This window comes from Chanos chanos, chromosome 3 (genome assembly GCF_902362185.1).
Source record: "Chanos chanos chromosome 3, fChaCha1.1, whole genome shotgun sequence".
In the NCBI taxonomy this organism is placed as follows: Eukaryota; Metazoa; Chordata; class Actinopteri; order Gonorynchiformes; family Chanidae; genus Chanos; species Chanos chanos.
This window is the reverse complement of record NC_044497.1, coordinates 57,527,468-57,553,325: the sequence shown is the minus strand read 5'-3', so window position 1 is coordinate 57,553,325 and position 25,858 is coordinate 57,527,468. Positions and strand designations below refer to the sequence as shown.

At 45.4% G+C, this 25,858-nt stretch overlaps 1 protein-coding gene across 1 annotated transcript in view; it reads right to left on the bottom strand.

Moving 5' to 3' along the window:
• npy8ar (neuropeptide Y receptor Y8a) overlaps positions 1-6,756 on the bottom strand; it is a 7,214-nt gene extending 458 nt beyond the window's left edge. Inside the window, exons 1-5 of the mRNA XM_030768129.1 lie at positions 6,675-6,756; positions 6,399-6,507; positions 4,502-4,659; positions 3,037-3,176; positions 1-802 (exon numbers count right to left, since the gene is read on the bottom strand). The exon at positions 1-802 is cut by the window's left edge and continues 458 nt beyond it. Coding sequence (XP_030623989.1) covers positions 1-802; positions 3,037-3,176; positions 4,502-4,659; positions 6,399-6,507; positions 6,675-6,756 — 1,291 coding nt within the window. The remainder of the gene's footprint in view (positions 803-3,036; positions 3,177-4,501; positions 4,660-6,398; positions 6,508-6,674) is intronic.
• Between the last annotated feature and the right edge of the window lie 19,102 nt (positions 6,757-25,858).

The window sequence follows — 25,858 nt, the reverse complement described above, 5'->3', positions numbered from 1 at the left end:
AGAGAAGAATGAGCAAAAGGGGCAGACAGTACTGGAAGAGCAGCAGTGAGGTCGTGTAGGCCAAACGGTTTTTCTCCGAGGGCCAGAACTCCATGCAGATGACGTGGTCGCTGAAGGGGTTGAAGGGAAGGCTGAGGTTCTGGAAGGGCGCGTTGGTGAGGACGTTGAAGGAGAGGAAAGGCAGAGAGATGAAACAGGCCACTATCCAGGTGACGGCCACGGCCAGGTAGGAGTGACCGGCGGCAGGCGTCCAGCCCGTGGGGTGGATGATGAGCTGATGTCGTTCCAGAGCGATGAGAACCAGGGAGAAGATGGAGACTGTGACAGACATGCACTGCACAAAGGGAGTGACCTTACACAGGGCTTCACCCAGGATCCAGCGGTCCATGAGCGTGTAGATGACTGTGACGGGTAGACACACCACACACATGAGGATGTCTGAACAGGACAGGTTGGCGATGAGGATATTGGTCACGTTCCGCATCTCCTTCTGTCTGGAAATGATGAAGACCAGGGAGGCGTTACCCAGCAAGCCCACGGCGATCACGGCGCTGTAGGCCACGATCAGGAAGGTCGTGCCGCTCACCGAGGGGGGGCACAAACTGGAGTTCACCCACGGCATCTGGTCCCACCCCCCCCCGGCGCTGGCGTTAGCGCTGTGTACGGCAGAGTCGCCGGCGGCGTCCATAATGTTAATGTGGGGACTGAGCAAAGAGAAACCGTAAGCGCGTCTGAGCGTCAGCTCCGCAGGAGAGTCCTTCAGATCAAACCGTTCTTCAGCTCCCCCCCCCCACGTAATCCTCTTCAGACGGCCGGAGAGCACAGAATCATCCTACACACAGCCGATTCTCCAGAAAGGCTGACTGCCTCTCCACCTGGGAGAACACATAGGAACAGTTAGTGCATCAGCGTTAAAACTGCCTGAGTGTGATGTGTAATGCAGTGAATGAGTCTGTGTTGGAGGTTAAACTTAGTCACTGAAGCTCAGAGTCTGGAAAGCATGACCCTTTCAAACGTCACACTGATCGCTGCTAAAGCTGATCTTTCTCATGAGTACACTCTCAACATTCAAACTTTTTTTTTTTTTAATCTGTCTCTCTTTCCCTTTCTCTCCGGCTATCAGCTGGCCTGTCTCAATACCATATCACTTGAAACAGAAAAATGGTAAACATTTGTTTTATTTACCTCACAAGATGAAGTGTATAGATCACTTTCGATTAGGAGGCGTGCGAGAATGCTTCTGTTTCAGAGTGACAGATGGCTCTCCCTCCAATTTCCTCAAAATATTCTTTCCTTTTTGTCTGTCTTCGTCTGGGAACCTGGCTATTAGGCTTTAGACGAATAAAAACTGTAATCCTGTCTTTTTACAGTAAATTTTCTCTCTCTCTCTCTATTAAGTCATATCCCGTGGTGCCTTGCTGCGTGTTAATTAATCTTTGTGGTTGACCGCACGCGGTTTGCGTCTTTGCCGTCAGTCTGTGATAAATACAGATCACCAGAAGTGATGCATATTTTCGCTTGGCTCGTGTCTGATGAATGATTTATGCTGGATGGGCTCTGTCCCTGGGTTGAGTAATTGTCTTAATTAACCCACAGTGAATATCGCCCCGCTCCTCCAAACCAGCCGCCTGCACGGTCCTACCAGCATATTACATCATTCATCTCCATTCACACCGTAAAGAAAACACGGGGACTCGCGCATGGAAACTTACTGAGCGGCCAGTCCCCTGAATACGATTTACAGTAAAAGAAAAGATGCAGTAAGACTGAAAAAAACATAGGCTTTAGTTTTAAGACTAAAAAAAAACATAGGCTTTAGTTTTAAGACTGAAAAAAAACATAGGCTTTAGTTTTAAGACTGAAAAAAACATAGGCTTTAGTTTTTACAAAGCCTGTCCCCTCTCAGATTTTCTATGCCTAAATCTCTGCTTGTTCATCATGCGTCTTCTGATTAAGATATTTTGGCTTGAGAAGCCACACTCCAGTATTGGCTCTTCATGATTCAAATATTGTTACGTAAACACGTCAAAATGTGCTGCTTGTTATTATTGGACTGAGTTGTGTTCAACAACACCTGGGTAAAATTCGTGCTGTGACGTCACTAAGTGAATCATCATGGCTCTGAATTATGCAATGACACGGTTAGTCACCCAGCGTCACGCCGGGGCAGTATCACATTAAGCTGCATCGGGTTTGTAGAGTGAAGATTCAATAAATGATTTGACCAGAGAAAATATACACCCAAAACTCTAATTTGTAAATCTGACAGATCAAACTGTTTTCTGTTCTTCTCTCACACAAAACCAGCCAGCAGGGGAGAAGAGGGGTAAGAGAGACAGACAAATATAGCAGCACATCAGTCTCAGTTTTGTTGTGAGTGTATACAGGGTCAATCAGGCACAAACACGCAGAGTGCTGTGGGAAAAAGAGGAACAGCTGGATCTGCTCATACTCTAGACTCAGCCATTAGCCACATGGAGTCCTGCCCAGCAAGAGACCTGCCTCTCCGCTCTGTTTTATTCATAAACGCCGCGTGCTCGCTAACCAGCCTCTGTGTCCTGAGCGCCCAGCGGCAAGCGTGCATTAGGCGCCCCCCAGGAATCTGGTCTTGACTGGGATCGGGAGCCCCCCAGCCGCACGGACAGCTGGTCCCGCCTCCCCGTGCTGAGCTCCTGCTAGCTGTTCTGGAACAGCGGAGGTGGATAATTAGCCCGCCTTGTTTTCTTCACTGGTTTATTTTCTCCACCATTTCGTTTTTATGTGGATGACTTCATCTTCCCAGTTACTGGCATTGATCTGGGGGTTGATCTTTGATTCACGGCATAATTTGGCCTGAGAGAGGGGCTGCAAGTAGGAAATTTGTGAAAAATCTTTTAATCTAAACAAGCATACAGTGACTCATCACTGCATGGGTCCATTTGCAGCTCAGTGAGAATTTGTGTATTCTAGAAGTTACTGTGGCTGTCGGGGACCGAGAGGAGACTGGAGGCAAGTGCTGGCAGGTCTTTATTTGAATCCAAATCGTTTTTCAAATACGTGGTCGATAAATAGGCAGGGTCTGATCCACAAACTGGCTCCCGGGGGGTTAGGCAAGGCCAAGGTCAAGGATAAGTCGATACAGTGGAGAGCCAACAGAAGGGGCAGGGCGAAGCCCAGTGTGTACGGCCAGTGTAAGACTTCACAGAGATAACACAGGAGTTTATATACGCAGACACAGTGAGAGAACAAACCAAGAACAGATGCACACAACACTTTCAGAACAAGGTGTTTAGCCCGTCAGAACCAACTTGGCTCTGATTGGCCCGGAGACAGGGAGGCAGAGACAGAGATCTGATGGTGGTGTTTGTAGACAATTTAAGACGAAACTGATGAGTAACTAATGCTGTCTCTAGTCAAAGGAAAGGCGAGAGTGGGGGTTTACTGTAATACATTTCCCTCACACAGCTCTGCATTCATTACATTACCCCCCCCCCCCCCCCACCCACACACACACACACACGTCCTAAAAGAATGTGCTATCGTCACAGATTCCCAGGGACTCCTCTCAGGCTGCAGTCTGCTGAGGTAAAGAGACAAACACCAGTCAAACACAGCAACCGACTGACAGCCGACCATAGATGGTGCCGTAAGAGAAAAAGAGAACAGTGTTGTTCTAAACCAACCAATGACTCGAAGGAAATGATATTTGATTAGATTTTGTTATATAAATGATATTTTACAAGCATATTCCGTCTCCCAGTTCCCACAAGCCTTGACTTCAAAATCTCTTTTCCTTTACCAAAAGGAAGAGGATGTGAGTTGTGGTTTTGGCCTGTAAGACGTGGGTGGGGGGGTTGGGAGGGGGGGTGTGCGGTGAGGATGGCAGCAGAAGAAACAGCATATTGCACTGCGTTCACACGGCTCAAAGGCCCCTCACCACCAACACTGCAGCGCAGAGGCAGAGAGAGAAGCTATTGTCCCTCTGCTGCCAGCTCCTCCACTTTAGGTGTTAGGCAATTAGCATAAGATGAATCATATGGGATTTAGGAACCTCTCTGCAGCACGCCAGAGTATCACACAGTAGTGATTCAAATCCATCTGGACTTCAACAAGAGAGAGAGAGAGAAAGACAGAGGGAGAGGGAGAGAGAGAGAGAGAGACGGAGAGAGAGAGAGAGAGAGAAAGTCAGAGAGAGAGAAAGAGGGAGAGAGAGAGAGGGAGAGAGAGAGAGAGAGAGGGAGAGAGAGAGAGAGGGAGAGAGACTAAGTAACTTTAAAAAAAAGGGTCTGTTTTACAGATATGAAGGGGGGGGGGGGGGGGGGCTCATGAAGTCAAAGCCAAATTCAGATCAAAAGCTTTATTCTCAGAGATTTCCAACCTCTCAGAGACTCTGTGGAATGAACTGCCGCTGAAAAAACAAGGAGTGGAATTTGAGTGAGAAAATGAGGACCTGAATTTGACTGTGCTGGTTTTTGTCAAATTGGTTCTGTCTGTTGCCTCAGGACCTCAGCACCTTTCTGACCATGGCCATGACACTCTAGTGCGTTTTCAAAAAAGTCCAGTTTGAGGCTTCGGGCTCTCCTGATGAAAAGCAGGGCACCCTGACTCCGGAAGCTTCCGTTCCCCTTCAGTGAAACACCTGAGGAGCTCCTGGAAGGATACAGACTGAAGCCACTCCGCCTTCACAGACAACACAAAACGCCGCCCTTCACTCGAAACCCACAGACGAGAGAACAGAAAAGAGTCACAAAAACGCGCTGTTTTTCCAAGGCCCATCACAGCCATGTCCCTAATGAGGTTTGACACACTATCACATTCTGTTCCGTCCACTCCTCCAGCAGGATTTCTCACAGAACAGTTTTGGTCTGTATGACTACTGAAACAGAGTGGAGGCTGTCAGTCCTTGGGCTTATGATGTGGAACACGTTATGAATTCTTTGCTAATATCATAAAACGCTCTGTTCAGAGGCATTGCAGTATGTACAAAACAGCATCGTAAGGACCAACGGTATGATCGTATGACGACTGTATGATCAGCATCGTATGATCTGTAGAGTGGCACACGGAATGATTTTACCGCACAAACTTTGGATGTGTCTTTATGGTAGCAATTAGTATCAAGTACGAAGATCTGAGGTGAATTGGATGCTGATTTGTGACCTGAGTCGCAACAGCTTAACATGCAAATATAAACATTAATTTTTTAAGGTTCCCAAAAGCAAATGTCAGCCAAAGCCTTCTTAGCGGGCTCCTTTGTGTGCCTGAAGCACTCCGCTAATTGATCTCTTCATCAGCAGCTTAATCTTATCTGTCAAGAAGAGGAACCGATTCTCTTTTGTGATTACTTTATAGTTAAAGGCAAATATTCGAGTCTAGAGGCTACAGATTACAGATTCGAAGCCTCTCTGCTGGTACACGAACTCAAACCAGAGAAGGTGACCTGAAAAAGACTCATCATTTGCCCAGAGAGTATATTTACTCAACCGTATCGCCCCATCAGCGCTATCAGTGACATTATAAATGCGGTGGCGTCGTTGTATTTGTGTCCTCCATCTCAGGTATGATAAGATGATTTGTCGCCAATCCCGGTCAAAACAGGACCAGAACATTAAAGGCAGTGGACTCCGTGGATTTGATCAGCGTGGCAGAGTCACAGACACACAATGCAGAGATAAGACAGCGGCAGCCCTTAGCGAATCTGGCGCCCAGATAAGGGAGTTCGAAAAAGTAGACGGACTATGTCAACATATCTGTTCTGAGGAGCTGTGCAAACCCCGGCGATCTTTATTTTCATTTTATTCGATTTTACTTTATTCATTTATTTTGGAAAACGCTTTAGTCGTCTGAGACAGAATAAAAATTCGAAGGTTATTCTTTGGATGAAGAGACGAATGTCTGTCAATCTGATACAGTCAATCCCTACATCACAGCAATAAAAGTTGCTGTTTTCCCTCGGTCTCTGACAGACTTATTTAATTTCTTGTTAACACAGTAATGTAGGCGACCCCCTATGGAATCACGTTTATATTTAAACCAGAGCCAGGCAAGAGATAATTTGTTGAAATATATGAAATAATTTAAACTTTGGCGTTTTTACTACAGGCCGTTTCTAGAATTATTTTATCTAGGTTACTCGGCGGCTGGTTAACTGTAAGACTTCTTTTCTATACACATTTTCAGTTTTAAACCGGGTGATTCCGCTCCATATCTTGGAACAGTGGAGAAATACATCCGGTCAGTCGAGTTACGGATATTATCGGCATTACATACGAATACCCAAACTGTCGGTCGCTGACGCACAAATACCTTTCCAAGTTATGCCGCAAATTAAAAAAAAGAAAAAGAAAAACACGTTCCGAAATTCGCACGCACATCAAAAGACAGACCTTTTTTAAAAAACAAACAGCACGTTGGCTTACCTGAACAGATCAATTTTCTGGTCCTTCTGAAAGATTTCCTCTGTAAAACGGCGTATAACGGATGAGTGCACGCTCACTGTGTCACCACAGCCTTCTGGTTTGAGCAAGACTTGACAGATCAAAGATACTCAGGTTATTAGGAGATTTTGCGTCGGGGAGGCGGGAGCACAGAGGGCAGAGGCGTATGAATCTGTGTGCCAACTTCTCGGTCTTCAGATAAGAGTCAGATGGCACATCTGGTCACCGGGCGTAATGTAGCATAAAAACGACCGTTACCATAGCCTCTCATAGTAACTGCAGACTCGGACTGTGCTAACTTCTTCATGCAGTCGCCTTTACTGTGTCCTTCTCTTCTCATTTGGAGTCACAGCAAAAAAGTTCGTTAGCAAGAATAGCATGTGAGAACATGTTTCACGAATCAATTAAGAACTGAGAGATATTGTGAAGTCAGCTGTTAAAAACTGTTAAATTAATTTGAATATAAAATTATTAATATAAAAAAAATTATCTTTGGTTTATCAACACATCGCGGCACACAAACGCCAATGTCATGATCAGTCTCGGAGGGAATAATGATGCCCTTCAATCTTCTGTTGGGCTTGAGACACAGGGGCTCTCGAATATTCAGCTGCCAAAATGGGATTTGAAGGAGGCTGGCAGTGGGCATCAGTTACACAATCTTAATCTTACAACAGCATCTCTCTTCTTTTGTCAGGTGGCTTGCCTGACATTTCAAAGCGGCTCTCCATCTTCAAGAAAAAGGTTAAATTCTTGACACCTCGTCTCTGGTCGTATAGTCCCAGAGACAGCTGCTGGAGCACGCTGCGAGGGCCCCGGGGACGGGTGAGTGTTCTGAACCGAAGGTCTTTTGAACTGGGCCTCACATTAACCCCGGTCCAGTCTTCATTATGTCAGCTGACGTGACACGAAGTAGCCGGGCATCCAGGGCCCCGGATGATTAGGAATGTGAAGTACATGAACGAATGGCTCTGGTCCCCGTTCTCTGACGTGCCTCTTCTTTTACGAAAGTTAGTTAAAGCCTAACAGGACTGAGTGTGTTGGAATAATACCAAACATCACATGGATGTCTTACACAGTCTTCATCAAAACTGACATTTATCTTGTTAATTAAAGTTAATTGGTCACAAGGAGAGGGAGACCAGAAGAGGACAGGGATACGGCCCAGTCTTTTTCAACAGTCATTAATTTTTTTCTTCTCTGGTTTAAGCCATGGCTTTTAGTGTCGGGGCTGCCTGGCTGGCTTTGTTATCATCTGTGTTCTTCATGTGCATTGTGGGAAATGGGCCATAAGGTATGAATGACTTGCAATTAACAGAGATGAACTGTGTCTGTGAACAGGGCTTGACTAATATTAGCTTTGCTGACCTGGTGTTTTCAGCTCCACAGCTCATTTCCTTTAAGATCATCGACTGTCAAACGCTGCCTGCCTCATTTGTCCTCTCGCATACAACGGTAAAGACATGTTCATGTATGTAATCAAACCAGTTCAGTGTATCTCCTCTTATCTACAACATATCACCAGCTGTGTAGTCAGGAGTTAAGATAAAATGACTCAGTGGCTTAGATATTAATCAACTTTTCAAAAAAGACTAAGGAATGTCTGAAAATAAGATAGTGGTGCTTTGTTAAACACAAACAAACAGACAAAAACCTTTTCACTGATTTGCAATGTTCGACCAGCTCTGTGGTCCAGTCGTGCTGAGTGTTTGGGTTCTTTGTGGGTCTTGATGTGACTGTGAGAGCTGAGTCTGGAAAAGTCCATCAGGGGAATGAGGTGACAACACAATGCCCATCCCAGGACAAGTCAGACGGGAGAGACTGTAAACCTGGTCTTTATGAAACAGAGACAGGACAGACCGTAAACCTGGTCTTTATGAAACAGATGGGAGAGACCGTAAACCTGGTCTTTATGAAACAGAGACGGGAGAGACTGTAAACCTGGTCTTTATGAAACAGAGACAGGAGAGACTGTAAACCTGGTCTTTATGAAACAGAGACAGGAGAGACTGTAAACCTGGTCTTTATGAAACAGAGACAGGAGAGACTGTAAACCTGGTCTTTATGAAACAGAGACAGGAGAGACTGTAAACCTGGTCTTTATGAAACAGACGGGAGAGACTGTAAACCTGGTCTTTATGAAACAGAGACAGGAGAGACTGTAAACCTGGTCTTTATGAAACAGAGACAGGAGAGACTGTAAACCTGGTCTTTATGAAACAGAGACAGGACAGACCGTAAACCTGGTCTTTATGAAACAGAGACAGGAGAGACTGTAAACCTGGTCTTTATGGAACAGAGACAGGAGAGACTGTAAACCTGGTCTTTATGAAACAGAGACAGGAGAGACTGTAAACCTGGTCTTTATGAAACAGACGGGAGAGACTGTAAACCTGGTCTTTATGAAACAGAGATAGGAGAGACTGTAAACCTGGTCTTTATGAAACAGAGACAGGAGAGACCGTAAACCTGGTCTTTATGAAACAGAGACAGGAGAGACTGTAAACCTGGTCTTTATGAAACAGACGGGAGAGACTGTAAACCTGGTCTTTATGAAACAGACGGGAGAGACTGTAAACCTGGTCTTTATGAAACAGAGACAGGAGAGACTGTAAACCTGGTCTTTATGAAACAGACGGGAGAGACTGTAAACCTGGTCTTTATGAAACAGAGACAGGAGAGACTGTAAACCTGGTCTTTATGAAACAGAGACAGGAGAGACTGTAAACCTGGTCTTTATGAAACAGACGGGAGAGACTGTAAACCTGGTCTTTATGAAACAGAGACAGGAGAGACTGTAAACCTGGTCTTTATGAAACAGAGACAGGAGAGACTGTAAACCTGGTCTTTATGAAACAGACGGGAGAGACTGTAAACCTGGTCTTTATGAAACAGAGACAGGAGAGACCGTAAACCTGGTCTTTATGAAACAGACGGGAGAGACTGTAAACCTGGTCTTTATGAAACAGACGGGAGAGACTGTAAACCTGGTCTTTATGAAACAGAGATAGGAGAGACTGTAAACCTGGTCTTTATGAAACAGAGACAGGAGTGACCGTAAACCTGGTCTTTATGAAACAGAGACAGGAGAGACCGTAAACCTGGTCTTTATGAAACAGACGGGAGAGACTGTAAACCTGGTCTTTATGAAACAGACGGGAGAGACTATAAACCTGGTCTTTATGAAACAGACGGGAGAGACTGTAAACCTGGTCTTTATGAAACAGACGGGAGAGACTGTAAACCTGGTCTTTATGAAACAGAGACAGGAGAGACTGTAAACCTGGTCTTTATGAAACAGACGGGAGAGACTGTAAACCTGGTCTTTATGAAACAGAGACAGGAGAGACTGTAAACCTGGTCTTTATGAAACAGACGGGAGAGACTGTAAACCTGGTCTTTATGAAACAGAGACAGGAGAGACTGTAAACCTGGTCTTTATGAAACAGAGACAGGAGAGACTGTAAACCTGGTCTTTATGAAACAGACGGGAGAGACTGTAAACCTGGTCTTTATGAAACAGACGGGAGAGACTGTAAACCTGGTCTTTATGAAACAGAGACAGGAGAGACTGTAAACCTGGTCTTTATGAAACAGACGGGAGAGACTGTAAACCTGGTCTTTATGAAACAGACGGGAGAGACTGTAAACCTGGTCTTTATGAAACAGAGACAGGAGAGACTGTAAACCTGGTCTTTATGAAACAGACGGGAGAGACTGTAAACCTGGTCTTTATGAAACAGAGACAGGAGAGACTGTAAACCTGGTCTTTATGAAACAGACGGGAGAGACTGTAAACCTGGTCTTTATGAAACAGAGACAGGAGAGACTGTAAACCTGGTCTTTATGAAACAGACGGGAGAGACTGTAAACCTGGTCTTTATGAAACAGAGACAGGAGAGACTGTAAACCTGGTCTTTATGAAACAGACGGGAGAGACTGTAAACCTGGTCTTTATGAAACAGAGACAGGAGAGACTGTAAACCTGGTCTTTATGAAACAGAGACAGGAGAGACTGTAAACCTGGTCTTTATGAAACAGACGGGAGAGACTGTAAACCTGGTCTTTATGAAACAGAGACAGGAGAGACTGTAAACCTGGTCTTTATGAAACAGACGGGAGAGACTGTAAACCTGGTCTTTATGAAACAGAGACAGGAGAGACTGTAAACCTGGTCTTTATGGAACAGAGACAGGAGAGACTGTAAACCTGGTCTTTATGAAACAGACGGGAGAGACTGTAAACCTGGTCTTTATGAAACAGAGACAGGAGAGACTGTAAACCTGGTCTTTATGAAACAGAGACAGGAGAGACTGTAAACCTGGTCTTTATGGAACAGAGACAGGAGAGACTGTAAACCTGGTCTTTATGAAACAGAGACAGGAGAGACTGTAAACCTGGTCTTTATGGAACAGACGGGAGAGACTGTAAACCTGGTCTTTATGAAACAGAGACAGGAGAGACTGTAAACCTGGTCTTTATGAAACAGACGGGAGAGACTGTAAACCTGGTCTTTATGAAACAGAGACAGGAGAGACTGTAAACCTGGTCTTTATGAAACAGACGGGAGAGACTGTAAACCTGGTCTTTATGAAACAGAGACAGGAGAGACTGTAAACCTGGTCTTTATGAAACAGAGACAGGAGAGACTGTAAACCTGGTCTTTATGAAACAGACGGGAGAGACTGTAAACCTGGTCTTTATGAAACAGAGACAGGAGAGACTGTAAACCTGGTCTTTATGAAACAGACGGGAGAGACTGTAAACCTGGTCTTTATGAAACAGAGACAGGAGAGACTGTAAACCTGGTCTTTATGAAACAGAGACAGGAGAGACTGTAAACCTGGTCTTTATGAAACAGACGGGAGAGACTGTAAACCTGGTCTTTATGAAACAGAGACAGGAGAGACTGTAAACCTGGTCTTTATGAAACAGACGGGAGAGACTGTAAACCTGGTCTTTATGAAACAGAGACAGGAGAGACTGTAAACCTGGTCTTTATGAAACAGACGGGAGAGACTGTAAACCTGGTCTTTATGAAACAGAGACAGGAGAGACTGTAAACCTGGTCTTTATGAAACAGAGACAGGAGAGACTGTAAACCTGGTCTTTATGAAACAGACGGGAGAGACTGTAAACCTGGTCTTTATGAAACAGAGACAGGAGAGACTGTAAACCTGGTCTTTATGAAACAGAGACAGGAGAGACTGTAAACCTGGTCTTTATGGAACAGAGACAGGAGAGACTGTAAACCTGGTCTTTATGAAACAGAGACAGGAGAGACTGTAAACCTGGTCTTTATGGAACAGAGACAGGAGAGACTGTAAACCTGGTCTTTATGAAACAGAGACAGGAGAGACTGTAAACCTGGTCTTTATGAAACAGAGACAGGAGTGACCGTAAACCTGGTCTTTATGAAACAGACGGGAGAGACTGTAAACCTGGTCTTTATGAAACAGACGGGAGAGACTGTAAACCTGGTCTTTATGAAACAGAGACAGGAGAGACTGTAAACCTGGTCTTTATGAAACAGACGGGAGAGACTGTAAACCTGGTCTTTATGGAACAGAGACAGGAGAGACTGTAAACCTGGTCTTTATGAAACAGACGGGAGAGACTGTAAACCTGGTCTTTATGAAACAGAGACAGGAGAGACTGTAAACCTGGTCTTTATGAAACAGAGACAGGAGAGACCGTAAACCTGGTCTTTATGAAACAGAGACAGGAGAGACTGTAAACCTGGTCTTTATGAAACAGAGACAGGAGAGACTGTAAACCTGGTCTTTATGAAACAGACGGGAGAGACTGTAAACCTGGTCTTTATGAAACAGAGACGGGAGAGACTGTAAACCTGGTCTTTATGAAACAGAGACAGGAGAGACTGTAAACCTGGTCTTTATGAAACAGAGACAGGAGAGACTGTAAACCTGGTCTTTATGAAACAGAGACAGGAGAGACTGTAAACCTGGTCTTTATGAAACAGAGACAGGAGAGACTGTAAACCTGGTCTTTATGAAACAGAGACAGGAGAGACTGTAAACCTGGTCTTTATGAAACAGACGGGAGAGACTGTAAACCTGGTCTTTATGAAACAGAGACAGGAGAGACTGTAAACCTGGTCTTTATGAAACAGACGGGAGAGACTGTAAACCTGGTCTTTATGAAACAGACGGGAGAGACTGTAAACCTGGTCTTTATGAAACAGAGACAGGAGAGACTGTAAACCTGGTCTTTATGAGGCTTTATAGCAGTAGGCTGCTTTGGTTCTTCTTGTGAACATTCATTTTAATATTTATTTTTTCCCCTGTCTAAATTTGGGTTTAGAATGTGTTCTAAATGAGCTCAGTGGATGGTCACAAACATCACTCTGAAAGGTAATAGGTAAAATTAGACAAAATTGGGTTGCTGTATTTTGCAGAACTGACTGTCACAGTTTGTCTGAGTAATGAGATTCAAGCCCAGGGGGACAGATTGCATGATAATGAGAAAGAAAAAGAGAGAAAAGGAGAGGGAAAGAGAAACAGAGATACAGGCAGGAAGAGAGAGAGAGAGAGAGAGAGAACCAAAGAGGGAGAGAGAGAGGGGGAAAGGAAGGAAGAGTGACAGACAGACAAAAAGAAAGAGAGAGGCAGGTAGATTTAGGGAGAGAGAGAGACAGGAAGAGAGAGAGACAGGAAGAGAGAGAGAGAGAGAATATGTGAAGCTGAGGTTGAGTCATAAGACAGAATAATGGACAAAACCCAATCATGTTGATAAAGACAGCCGTCCATTGTTTTTAGGAGAGTAATCACATGGTGCACTGAGCCAAGCATTGGAAATTGAGGGGAAATTGAATTGTGGAGTGTCTGCAGGTTCAGATGCACTGTGGTCAGGCGGTGGATGATGGACATGCCCAGTATGTGCTTTGCTTAACCAAGACTTCATCTGTTTTACATCCACTGACATGCTGTGTATGGATCACTCACTTTACTGGCATGGCTCTAATGATACAGTGATTACCCATATTACATCTGATTTCCCACACTGCTGTGTGTGTACAGTTCCCTCATCCTAAACCTGACAGAGCCTTTCTCTGGTCAGAATGTATTTCCCATTACAGAGGACTGTGATTCCCATTACAGAGGACTGTAATTCCCATTACAGACCACTTTAATTCCCAGTACAGACAACTGTGATTCCCACTACAGAGGACTGTAATTCCCATTACAGACCACTTTAATTCCCATTACAGATGACTGTAATTCCTATTACAGAGGACTGCAATTCCCATTACAGACCACTTTAATTCCCATTACAGATGACTGTGATTCCCATTACAGAGGACTGTAATTCCCATTACAGACCACTTTAATTCCCAGTACAGACAACTGTGATTCCCACTACAGAGGACTGTAATTCCCATTACAGACCACTTTAATTCCCATTACAGATGACTGTAATTCCCATTACAGAGGACTGTGATTCCCATTACAGAAGATGTCTCTGCTGTGCCTCATCCATGATACATGACACCAAGGACTGCCTGTGCTGGTGTGTTCCATTTACCTCAGAAGTCGGAATTCGGAGCTGGGAATGACGTCACACCCGTGTTGACCACACTCCAGGACAAGTCTATGTTTTAGCCAGATTAGCCATTGTTAGCAATGCCAGTTGATAACAACACATTATGCGGTATTTTGTGCATACAAACACTGTAGCAACATGTCCACAGATAGACGTTGGACAGTGCTGTGTGTTTGACTGATTTAATGAAACACAAATAAGACAGAAATGCAGTATATTAACAGTATATTACTACAGCTCTCACTACTTCACTACTGAGGGCAGCCAGCTTGGATTTTGAAGTCAGGATTGATGAGGTTCCTCCAACTTTCCGAGTTGGAAATCTGACTACAGGGGACGTTCCCGTTGAAATTTCCAACTGAGAACTCAGAAATTCCGACTTCCGGGTTTAAATGGAACACACCATTTCTTGAGTGAGGTGTCTTCCTTGAGTGAGGTGTCTTTGTTTTTTTTCTGTGGCTTGAGTGAGGTGTCTTCCTTGAGTGAGGTGTCTGTTTCTTTTCTGTGGCTTGAGTGAGGTGTCTTCCTTGAGTGAGGTGTCTGTTTTTTTTCTGTGGCTTGAGTGAGGTGTCTTCCTTGAGTGAGGTGTCTGTTTTTTTTCTGTGGCTTGAGTGAGGTGTCTTTCACTGCACAGAGAGCAGTAATATCATGAGTGTGAGATTAGCTTTGACAAACCTCATGGAACCTGACAAAGAGTTAAAAACGACTCTTTGAGCCTAGACAAAATAAGTTTACATTTTTTAACTGTTTTTTAATTCTAACACAAATGACTCTTATCATGTAGAATTTATTCCCCTTAAACAGTGATCCTCTAGAGACTAAGTAAACATAAGGAACATAGCTACAAAAATCCACAATAACTATGCTTCATTCTCATGTAGGACTCAGTGGAGCTGCGTGGAAAGCTCTTTCTGTATTCAGCCTGTGTGTTTTATTGCTACAGAGCTGAGTCAGACGTCTGTGTCAGTGTGATGTGAAACTCATCATCCTCAATGATGTTTTGCTTTCGTTTGAACAAAGTCAACATAGAGACTTCATCAGACAAATGGAAGCCAGACAGAGATGTTTTGATTGTCTGTACAGTGGGTGATTAGGCAGTGCTTCGGGAAGACGATCAGTTTTATTGGCACTGGCGCCGCTTAAAGAGGCAGAATGCCCACAGTGTGAGTGCCCTGAGTGACAGGAGGAAACAGGTTTGTCACTCTTCTCTGCACCTCTGAAGGAAACATGTTAGCGACGCGTCTGCTCTGAGACCGGCAGCACTCGGTGTGGAACTATGGTGTGGCCCCGTCATGACATTTCTATCCACCACTCAGACACCTCCATCATCACAGAGAGCAGTCAGCGTACAAAGGTTATGATATTTACGTAGCTGTTATGTTTTTGTTTTTTTTCCTTTTCAGGCAGCTCTTCCATGAGCCAGCCTGTCTCTGTCTGTACTGTAAAACACAGTGTGAATTAATATACAACACTGTGTAAATTTGACATGACTGGATATTTTACTGTTACTGCAAGAAACCCACATGTTTGACATGTCTTACACACATGGACAGTAAAGGTGGACTCTGGGTGCCACTATATGTCTTAAAAAATATTTTCACCTCCCAAAATACAGTGCACATTAGTCAGTTTCATTACAAAGTGAATTATAACGGTCTCCTATATGACATATATGCATTCTATCAACCTAGAGACCCCAGCACTGGCCTAATAGAACCTGTGATCCCAGCATTGGGCTAATGGAACCAGTGATCCCAGCACTGGCCTAATAGCGCCTGTGATCCCAGCACTGACCCGACAGAACCGGTGACCCAGGCTCAGCCAGCGCGACACGTTCTGTCTCATCTTGTCTGTTTCCATGCCATTTCACCTGTGCGTCTGCTGGTTGAACTGGTGCCAAGTGACTTGTGCTTAGAGGACTGATGAGCTAATCTGAGAGGAAGTACACTGAACACCTCAGGGTCTTCCTACAGCATCTGTAACACTAAGTAACAAAACGTTTCATGTTTTTTTGTTATTATGGCCCAGTGAGATAGAAAAGGAAGAGATCCAGTGAGATAGAAAAGGAAGAGATCCAGTGAGATAGAAAAGGAAGAGATCCATCTCAGCAGGAGCCTCTGGATGCCGTTAAAGTCCACACTGTGTCCCATCAGTAAACACACGCTGCATAAACAACCTGATGGTTCAGCCCAGGATGATTCAGACAGATTAATGATGTACTCACAGCTGGACAAGAATAAAGGCAAACGTAACTGTAAAACTGTAAAACTGGTGATTGTGTTGAGAGTGTTATGAAGGAGAGCTGGTGACTGTGTTGAGAGTGTGTTTTAAAGGAGAGCTGGTGATTGTGTTGAGAGAGTGTTATGAAGGAGAGCTGGTGATTGTGTTGAGAGTGTTATGAAGGAGAGCTGGTGATTGTGTTGAGAGTGTTATGAAGGAGAGCTGGTGATTGTGTTGAGAGTGTTATGAAGGAGAGCTGGTGACTGTGTTGAGAGTGTGTTATGAAGGAGAGCTGGTGATTGTGTTGAGAGTGTGTTATGAAGGAGTGCTAGTGATTGTGTTGAGAGTGTTATGGAGGAGAGCTGGTGATTGTGTTGAGAGTGTGTTATGAAGGAGAGCTGGTGATTGTGTTGAGAGTGTTATGAAGGAGAGCTGGTGACTGTGTTGAGAGTGTGTTATGAAGGAGAGCTGGTGATTGTGTTGAGAGAGTGTTATGAAGGAGAGCTGGTGATTGTGTTGAGAGTGTGTTATGAAGGAGAGCTGGTGATTGTGTTGAGAGAGTGTTATGAAGGAGAGCTGGTGATTGTGTTGAGAGTGTGTTATGAGGGAGAGCTGGTGATTGTGTTGAGAGTGTGTTATGAAGGAGAGCTGGTGATTGTGTTGAGAGAGTGTTATGAAGGAGTGATGGTGATTGTGTTGAGAGTGTTATGGAGGAGAGCTGGTGATTGTGTTGAGAGAGTGTTATGAAGGAGAGCTGGTGATTGTGTTGAGAGTGTGTTATGAAGGAGTGCTAGTGATTGTGTTGAGAGTGTTATGGAGGAGAGCTGGTGATTGTGTTGAGAGTGTTATGAAGGAGTGCTGGTGATTGTGTTGAGAGTGTTATGAAGGAGTGCTGGTGATTGTGTTGAGAGTGTTATGAAGGAGAGCTGGTGATTGTGTTGAGAGAGTGTTATGAAGGAGAGCTGGTGATTGTGTTGAGAGTGTTATGAAGGAGAGCTGGTGATTGTGTTGAGAGTGTTATGAAGGAGAGCTGGTGATTGTGCTGAGAGTGTGTTTTAAAGGAGAGCTGGTGATTGTGTTGAGAGAGTGTTATGAAGGAGAGCTGGTGATTGTGTTGAGAGTGTTATGAAGGAGAGCTGGTGACTGTGTTGAGAGTGTGTTTTAAAGGAGAGCTGGTGATTGTGTTGAGAGAGTGTTATGAAGGAGAGCTGGTGATTGTGTTGAGAGTGTTATGAAGGAGAGCTGGTGATTGTGTTGAGAGTGTTATGAAGGAGAGCTGGTGATTGTGTTGAGAGTGTTATGAAGGAGAGCTGGTGACTGTGTTGAGAGTGTGTTATGAAGGAGAGCTGGTGATTGTGTTGAGAGTGTGTTATGAAGGAGTGCTAGTGATTGTGTTGAGAGTGTTATGGAGGAGAGCTGGTGATTGTGTTGAGAGTGTGTTATGAAGGAGAGCTGGTGATTGTGTTGAGAGTGTTATGAAGGAGAGCTGGTGACTGTGTTGAGAGTGTGTTATGAAGGAGAGCTGGTGATTGTGTTGAGAGAGTGTTATGAAGGAGAGCTGGTGATTGTGTTGAGAGTGTGTTATGAAGGAGAGCTGGTGATTGTGTTGAGAGAGTGTTATGAAGGAGAGCTGGTGATTGTGTTGAGAGTGTGTTATGAGGGAGAGCTGGTGATTGTGTTGAGAGTGTGTTATGAAGGAGAGCTGGTGATTGTGTTGAGAGAGTGTTATGAAGGAGTGATGGTGATTGTGTTGAGAGTGTTATGGAGGAGAGCTGGTGATTGTGTTGAGAGAGTGTTATGAAGGAGAGCTGGTGATTGTGTTGAGAGTGTGTTATGAAGGAGTGCTAGTGATTGCGTTGAGAGTGTTATGGAGGAGAGCTGGTGATTGTGTTGAGAGTGTTATGAAGGAGTGCTGGTGATTGTGTTGAGAGTGTTATGAAGGAGTGCTGGTGATTGTGTTGAGAGTGTTATGAAGGAGAGCTGGTGATTGTGTTGAGAGAGTGTTATGAAGGAGAGCTGGTGATTGTGTTGAGAGTGTTATGAAGGAGAGCTGGTGATTGTGTTGAGAGTGTTATGAAGGAGAGCTGGTGATTGTGCTGAGAGTGTGTTATGAAGGAGAGCTGGTGATTGTGTTGAGAGTGTGTTATGAAGGAGAGCTGGTGATTGTGTTGAGAGTGTGTTATGAAGGAAAAGCAGAGGCTGAATGAAAGGCCAGATGGCAAAGGATGACAGAGAAGAGGTCGCCAGCAGAGTGGGAGAGCAGCCATCTCCGGCAATCTTCACACACACACACACACACACACACACACACACACCATGTTGGCTATCAGAGAATGGAGTGTCACTGCATGCTACTAGCGCTCTCAGCCAAGTGGATTCATACATTCTTAGTACCATCATATTCTTATTCAATATAGAATCTACACGCGCGCGCACACACACATATCACAGCAGGGTGATCGTGATGTGTGTGTATTTGTGTGTGTGGATCAGCTTCAGTTAATAGCTCAGCATATGACTCGTTAACCCAGGCTGTGCTCCATGCCAGGCTGTGCTGTAACCCAGGCTGTGCTCCATGCCGGGCTGTGCTCTGTGCTCTGGGCTTTGTGTGGGGAAAGGGCTGTGTGGTTGTGCAGGGTGGGGGGGGGCATGGCTGTGTGGTTGTGCAGGGTGGGGGGGGGCATGGCTGTGTGGTGGTGCGGGGGGGGGGGGGGGGGGGGGGGGGCAGGCATGGCTGTGTGGTTGTGCAGGGTGGGGGGGGGCATGGCTGTACAGGCTTACAGGCTCTCCTCCATCCTCCAGCTGCTTCCACTCTCTGTGGCCAAAGTTGTCTCTCAGCCGCTGATGAAATCCTCTTTATGAGGGAAGTTATTATTTCTGAACGTCAGAGCGTCCCTGTGCAGGGCTTTATGGATTAATCAATGTACGGTTTCAGTCATAAGATTTTTTTTTCACATTTTTTCCCTGGCAAACCATTTAAAGCTTAAAACATTTCCCCAAACATACGAATGTGTCGGTTTCAGTTCGCCCCTGATCCAAGGCTAAAATGTGGCTTTTTTTAGATGGAGGATTAAAGTACAAAAACTCGTGCCCTCACGGTCACTAACAGCAGAACACATTTCAGGCAAAATGGGAAATGGAACAAAATGTGTATATCAAACACTCCGCGAGGCATCGCAGTGATAGCCAACGGCAGAAAAAAAAGCCTGTCTCAAACAGAGCAGTGATCAGGTCCGGCCGACAGAGTGCTGTAGCCCTGAGGGAAGACGCCCTGGGACTGAAATGCTGAGAGGAGACACCGCCGTGAAAAAGAGCATTTTGAGAGTTTTGCTCTCTAGGGTGTTACCCACCTAAGAAAACTCACATCTCTCTATCCATCATCCACGTGAGAGAAGTCTCTGAATTGCCTCCCCTAAGGCAGCAAAATCTCCTGAAGATGACTGGGTAGCCCTGAGAGAGGGAGACAGGCAGTGCCCTGAGAGAGGGAGACAGGCAGTGCCCTGAGAGAGGGAGACAGGCAGTGTCTTGAGAGAGGGAGAAAGGCAGTGTCTTTAGAGAGAGTGGGAGACAGGCAGTGTCTTTAGAGAGGGAGACAGGCAGTGCCCTTAGAGAGGGAGACAGACAGTGCTCTGAGAGAGGGAGACAGGCAGTGCCCTGAGAGAGGGAGAGAGGCAGTGTCTTGAGAGAGGGCGACAGGCAGTGTCTTTAGAGAGAGTGGGAGACAGGCAGTGTCTTTAGAGAGGGAGACAGGCAGTGCCCTTAGAGAGGGAGACAGACAGTGCTCTGAGAGAGGGAGACAGGCAGTGCCCTGAGAGAGGGAGAGAGGCAGTGTCTTTAGAGAAGGAGACAGGCAGTGCCCTGAGAGAGGGTGGGAGACAGTGCCCTGAGAGAGGGAGACAGGCAGTGTCTTTAGAGAGGGAGACAGGCAGTGCCCTTAGAGAGGGAGACAGACAGTGCCCTTAGAGAGGGAGACAGACAGTGCTCTGAGAGAGGGAGACAGGCAGTGCCCTGAGAGAGGGAGACAGGCAGTGCCCTGAGAGAGGGTGGGAGACAGTGCCCTGAGAGAGGGAGACAGGCAGTGTCTTTAGAGAGAGAGGGAGACAGGCAGTGTCTTTAGAGAGGGAGACAGGCAGTGCCCTTAGAGAGGGAGACAGACAGTGCTCTGAGAGAGGGAGACAGGCAGTGCCCTGAGAGAGGGAGAGAGGCAGTGCCCTGAGAGAGGGAGAGAGGCAGTGCTCTGAGACAGGACGACAGGCAGTGCCCTGAGAGAGGGCGACAGGCAGTGTCTTTGGAGAGGGAGACAGGCAGTGCCCTTAGAGAGGGAGACAGACAGTGCTCTGAGAGAGGGAGACAGGCAGTGCCCTGAGGGAGGGAGACAGACAGTGCTCTGAGAGAGGGAGACAGGCAGTGTCTTGAGAGAGGGCGACAGGCAGTGTCTTGAGAGAGGGAGACAGGCAGTGCCCTGAGAGAGGGAGACAGGCAGTGTCGGGAGAGAGGGAGACAGGCAGTGACCTTAGGGAGGGAGACAGGCAGTGCTCTGAGAGAGGGAGACAGGCAGTGCCCTGAGGGAGGGAGACAGGCAGTGATCTGTCTCTGACCCTCGTGGGAGCATCTTTACAGAATGCTCTTTTCTTGCAGGTGTTTCAGGGAAGGAAACGGGTCTGTGACTTTGCACAGCTGTCTGTCTCTCCCCCTACAAATGACTGTTCCAGTTTCATAACATGTATGTGAGGGAGAAGAGGACAGAGGCTGCCAGCCGTTTCCTTTGTTTAGGCGTTGAGTGAAAAAGCACTTGACATTGAATACGGTTTTCACTCTCTTGAATGAGCAGGTTTTACACACAGTGTGGTTCTGACTGAGTCCAGCCCTCTCTTTAATACGGCACTGTTCCATCAGCCTGTCATACCTGGCCGACGGAGACAGCAGGAGAAAGAGTGTCCCGCAGTGCAGCTCAGTACACTGGACAAAGTGCTGTCCCCTCCTCTGCCACCGCACAGACGCCACACGCAGCTCCGCAATGGCTTTTTTGACAAGCGCTATTGGAGTCTAGATTTCAGACATCCGGTTGTCATGGAGACCATGTCTCTGCAGCAGACTAATAGCAGACAATAAACCGAGTTCTAATCACGCTCCATTGTCCTCCACTGTGTCATAGTCTCCTTCCACTCCTCCACTCCACGGAGGCACATTCCCGCTTTGCTCCCCCAAAATTCATTACAAACGCCCTGAGTGTCGGCTCTCTGTTGGAGCAAACTGAGGGAGGAAAATGCAGATGGGCGGGTGTGTGTGTGGGGGGGGTGCTGAGTGTCTCTGGAGGACTCTTAACTGCTCGTCTTCTCTGGTTCTCAGTTAGCATAATGGGTTGCATTGTTTCTATAAACGACGTCGAGAGCTTGTTCAGACATGGGCTCTTAGCATCTTAAGCAGCGAAGTGAGAAGTGTTCTTCCCTTTCCTGGACCTTTGAAACACTGGAAACCCTGAGTGAAAAACACGGGCATGCGGCTGAGGCTCCGTCACGTCTTCAGAAGCTGTTCCCAAAACTCACTGAGAGAAGACACATGACTGTGAAACTGTTCTGTTTGAGTTAAAGATGTTTTCATGGACTTCATACCAGGCCCGTAGCCAACGGACAAGCCTGACGGGCCTAGGCCGGCCCGAAAGATGCACAGGCTCCCTGAGTTAGGATGGAAATAATTAATACTAAAAAAAATAAAATAAAATATGTTATTGTTTGTTAAATTGGTTGATAATATAACTAAAATATCATCACAAACACTCCTGAAATAAAGAAAATGTGTTCTAATTTTTAAGTTGTGTAGCCTAATGCTTAATGGGTTTGACTGACATCTGTATTAGCCAGTTAACAAGTTTGGTTTTGACTTCATAGTTCCAGCGATGTAAATGTCTGACAGGAGGTAGGAGCTGGTGTTCTGCCCAACACATTCACATATTTTAAGCGCATTCGTGAAAATTCAGCTAAGGAAATGTCTGTGCTCGTTTCCATCAGCTGTGTTATGCCGATTAAAAATGTACACTCTCCTCATCCCGGCAGGAGATGTGAACAGATGTGGGTTTGAAACTCGTCGAGGGCAACTTCAACGGAAATACGTGATAAAATCGCAACAAACCCCTTGTTGATGCGACTAACGCTGTTTCCATCAACCAGTATCATTTTACCCTACGCTAATCACCATGTAAGTGCATGATCCGTCCCCGGGAAACATGACCCGTTCTGCACAGGCATGCGCTGATTATTAGGGTTAGGGTTAGGCTACATTTACGCAAGCGCGCGCATGTGCAGAACAGATCGGGCAGCCGGGGCAGATCGTGTACCTACACACCTCTTTCCAGTGAATAAATTTCTTATGCGACTTAAAAGATTCAATGTGAAGTTTAAGCGTTAATTTGCATTAAATAGTTTGATGGAAACCCATCTAGTGTTGTGACAGCATTATATTGTATGTTTGTTGCGACAGGTCGTGCGTTTTTCATACTTGGTGAATAGCCTAAAAATGCGGCAGTATTTTGTGGTTTACTACATATTCAGTTTCAGTGCAAACAAAGAACGGAAGATTGGACTGGCTTGGTTGTTGAGTACGCTGCAGTTGCGATACGGGGTGTGTGACTTGTCACTCAGTTCAGCAGTAGGTTATGAAGAATGTGTAAGCTAGTGATAGACCGTGAGTGAGACTTGTACCCACTCACTTTTGCTGAGGCCTGTCTGAAAAAACATTTCTGGCTACGTCGCTGCTTCATACTGTGACCATAACATTGTTAGAAAAAAAAAAAGTTCTTTGTATCCTGTGCCCATCTCCTCATGAAACACGTAGCATTCCTGAAGCGGTATGACGATTTCAAAACCGTTTCTTGCGTTTTACAGACATGTGCGATGTTGAAACCTACTGATGTAGACCTGTTTTTTTTTTTTCTCTCTCTCTCTGTTACTGAGGTCAGGTCCACAGCTGAATACTGAATGGACTAATCAAGGGCTCCAGTGCCTGTTCTGATTGGCTGCATGTGAGCACTCTGCTCTGATTGGCTGCATGTGATCCTGAGTTGCCACATACTCCAGAGAGCCTCTACTCTAGCAGCTCAGGGCCAGTGCCAGTCGCCTCAGACCTCAGACAGCACTGCAGCCTGTGAGGGAGAGACAGATTCTGCGGATGAGGGACTTAGAGGACAGAGTGTGAGCCCCACTGAATGCAGTCAAATGCTGTTACTCAGCTGTTTGCTCTGTCTTTGGCCACAAGAAAACACAACATAGGTCTCCTGTGTCTCGTGTAGCCATCGCCAAAATGATCTGTCAGATTTTGAGTGTACTATTCTTATAGTACATATTCCAACACTACTTATAGTACATGTTTCAACACTACTTATCGTACATATTCCAACACTACTTATAGTACATGTTCCAACACTACTTATAGTACATATTCCAACATTACTTATAGTACATATTCCAACACTACTTATAGTACATGTTCCAACACTACTTATAGTACATATTCCAACACTACTTATAGTACATGTTCCAACACTACTTATAGTACATATTCCAACACTACTTATAGTACATGTTCCAACACTACTTATAGTACATATTCCAACATTACTTATAGTACATATTCCAACACTACTTATAGTACATGTTCCAACACTACTTATAGTACATATTCCAACACACCTTAAAGTCACGGCTTATGCCCACAGTGCTCTCATGCCTCTGGAGTCGAGTTGGGGTCAAAAGCTGGACAAATGCTGGGAGAGAGAAGTCCTGTCTTGGTTTTTAAACAGCATGTTTCTTCCCTTTACTATGAATCATCTCTGTTGTCTGGTGTTTGTGAGGCAGGGCAGACATAACCAACATTAGCTGACATCAGAGTTAACAATTTATCTGCTCTGCACAATACAAACATTCACTTTGAACCTGAGATGTTGAGAAGAAATAGAGTAGTTCTGTCTGGTGGTTTTGTGTGTGAGGGCAGACGGAGTGTCGGGCTGTCATTTTGTTGCTGATGATCCTATTAGACGTCAAGGCTGTGTTTTACAGCTTCACTCCACACCCTAACACCACCACCTCATGTCTGAGAGAGGAGGCCTGAGGGTTAGGGTTAGGGTTGGTGTCAGTGGCGTGTAGGATACATTAGACTGTTTCCATACAAAGGGACCTGGTGGAGGATGAACTCCCTTCACGCTGGAGACCACGACTCTCCCCTGACAGCCAGAGCACTCGCACGGCCCCGCACGCCGCACCACTCACGTTCCCCACGAGGTTAAGGCGATTATCAGCCCGAGACACGAGGGCGAACGCGGCGCGGAGGGAGGCTGCGTCCCTCTCTCAGAACCACGCCTGCCATTCAGGTTCTGACAGTAAACGACAGGCAAATAGTGGCAAATGTATGAATTACAGTTATGTGGACAAAGAAAGAAACTTTTGAAAGCTGTTTTTGTAGAGCTCATACCAGCACATTACGGGATGAGAGATTCTGTTTAAAGATGTCAGAGAGATGGCTGTAACGACTGACTCACTGAACTGTGTGAGATTTGTGCTGTAATCATAAGACTATTTCAGGTTAGTGATTGTTTTTCTGTGAAGTTTCAGACACAAAGGGGTTTGGACAGAGGTGAAAGATTTAAAATAATAATTATAGTACTACTTCTACTACTAATAATAGTAACAATGAAAGAGTAGCTAACAGCGTAATATGCAAAAGAACCAAGTTTCAGTTTGACAAGGTTCGTACGCTCACTCTGAAGAAAACATTTCAGTGTAATGACATTTAGACACATTTGCATTTTGTCGAGAGACTATACTAATGAGAGACTGTACATGAGGAAAAACATACCCAGAAAAACAGCCAAGGCTTCAAGTGTTCTCACCCTGCCATGCTCAGCTCTGGACAGACCCCTCAACCTCACCTCAGACAGACAGAGCCCTGTACATCTGAGACATTAGAGATGTACAGGATACAAAACCCTTTGCCCTTTGGTCATTTAGTCTGGCACTATATAAACAACAACATTCTGTTTGTCCTCGTTGGTCTGCTACATTACTCTACAGGAACAAAATATTCAGATTTTTCTATGTGGGTTTCATCTGGACCTATGAAACAGTGCCCTCTAGTGGAGCCTACAGGAATTTTGCTATTTTACCAACGTGAAGTTGCAGATGACACTACTCATCTTTCTTTGACACTCTGTGAGGGACTCATATGCCAGATAAGAGGCAGAGGTGACGCTTGATTCCTTTTTTCATGATTACAAATTTATGATAACGAAAGAAAGAGAATGGAGAGGAGCAGAAAAAAGTCTAGACTGCGTGTGGAGCCAGTTACATTCCTTAAACTTTATATTAAAGTGACTCTTAATGGAAAACCCTCAGTTTCCAGCGTGGAATACCTGGGATAGTTCACACTGGATTGCAGTTCATGCAGTGAGATAAACATCTGTCACTGGATGTAAACAAGACCATATCACAGGAATAAACAAACAAGAGTCAAACCAGGAGTTAAAAGAAGTTTATTATTAGGTTTAACTGGTCAAAGGGTAAAATGTACGACTATCAGGTGTAAACTGTCTTTCACTGAGGAATTCGATTGCACTGGGTCCCATGTCATGAAGACCGACCCTTCCGAGTTGTGTTGTAACGTCAGGCATG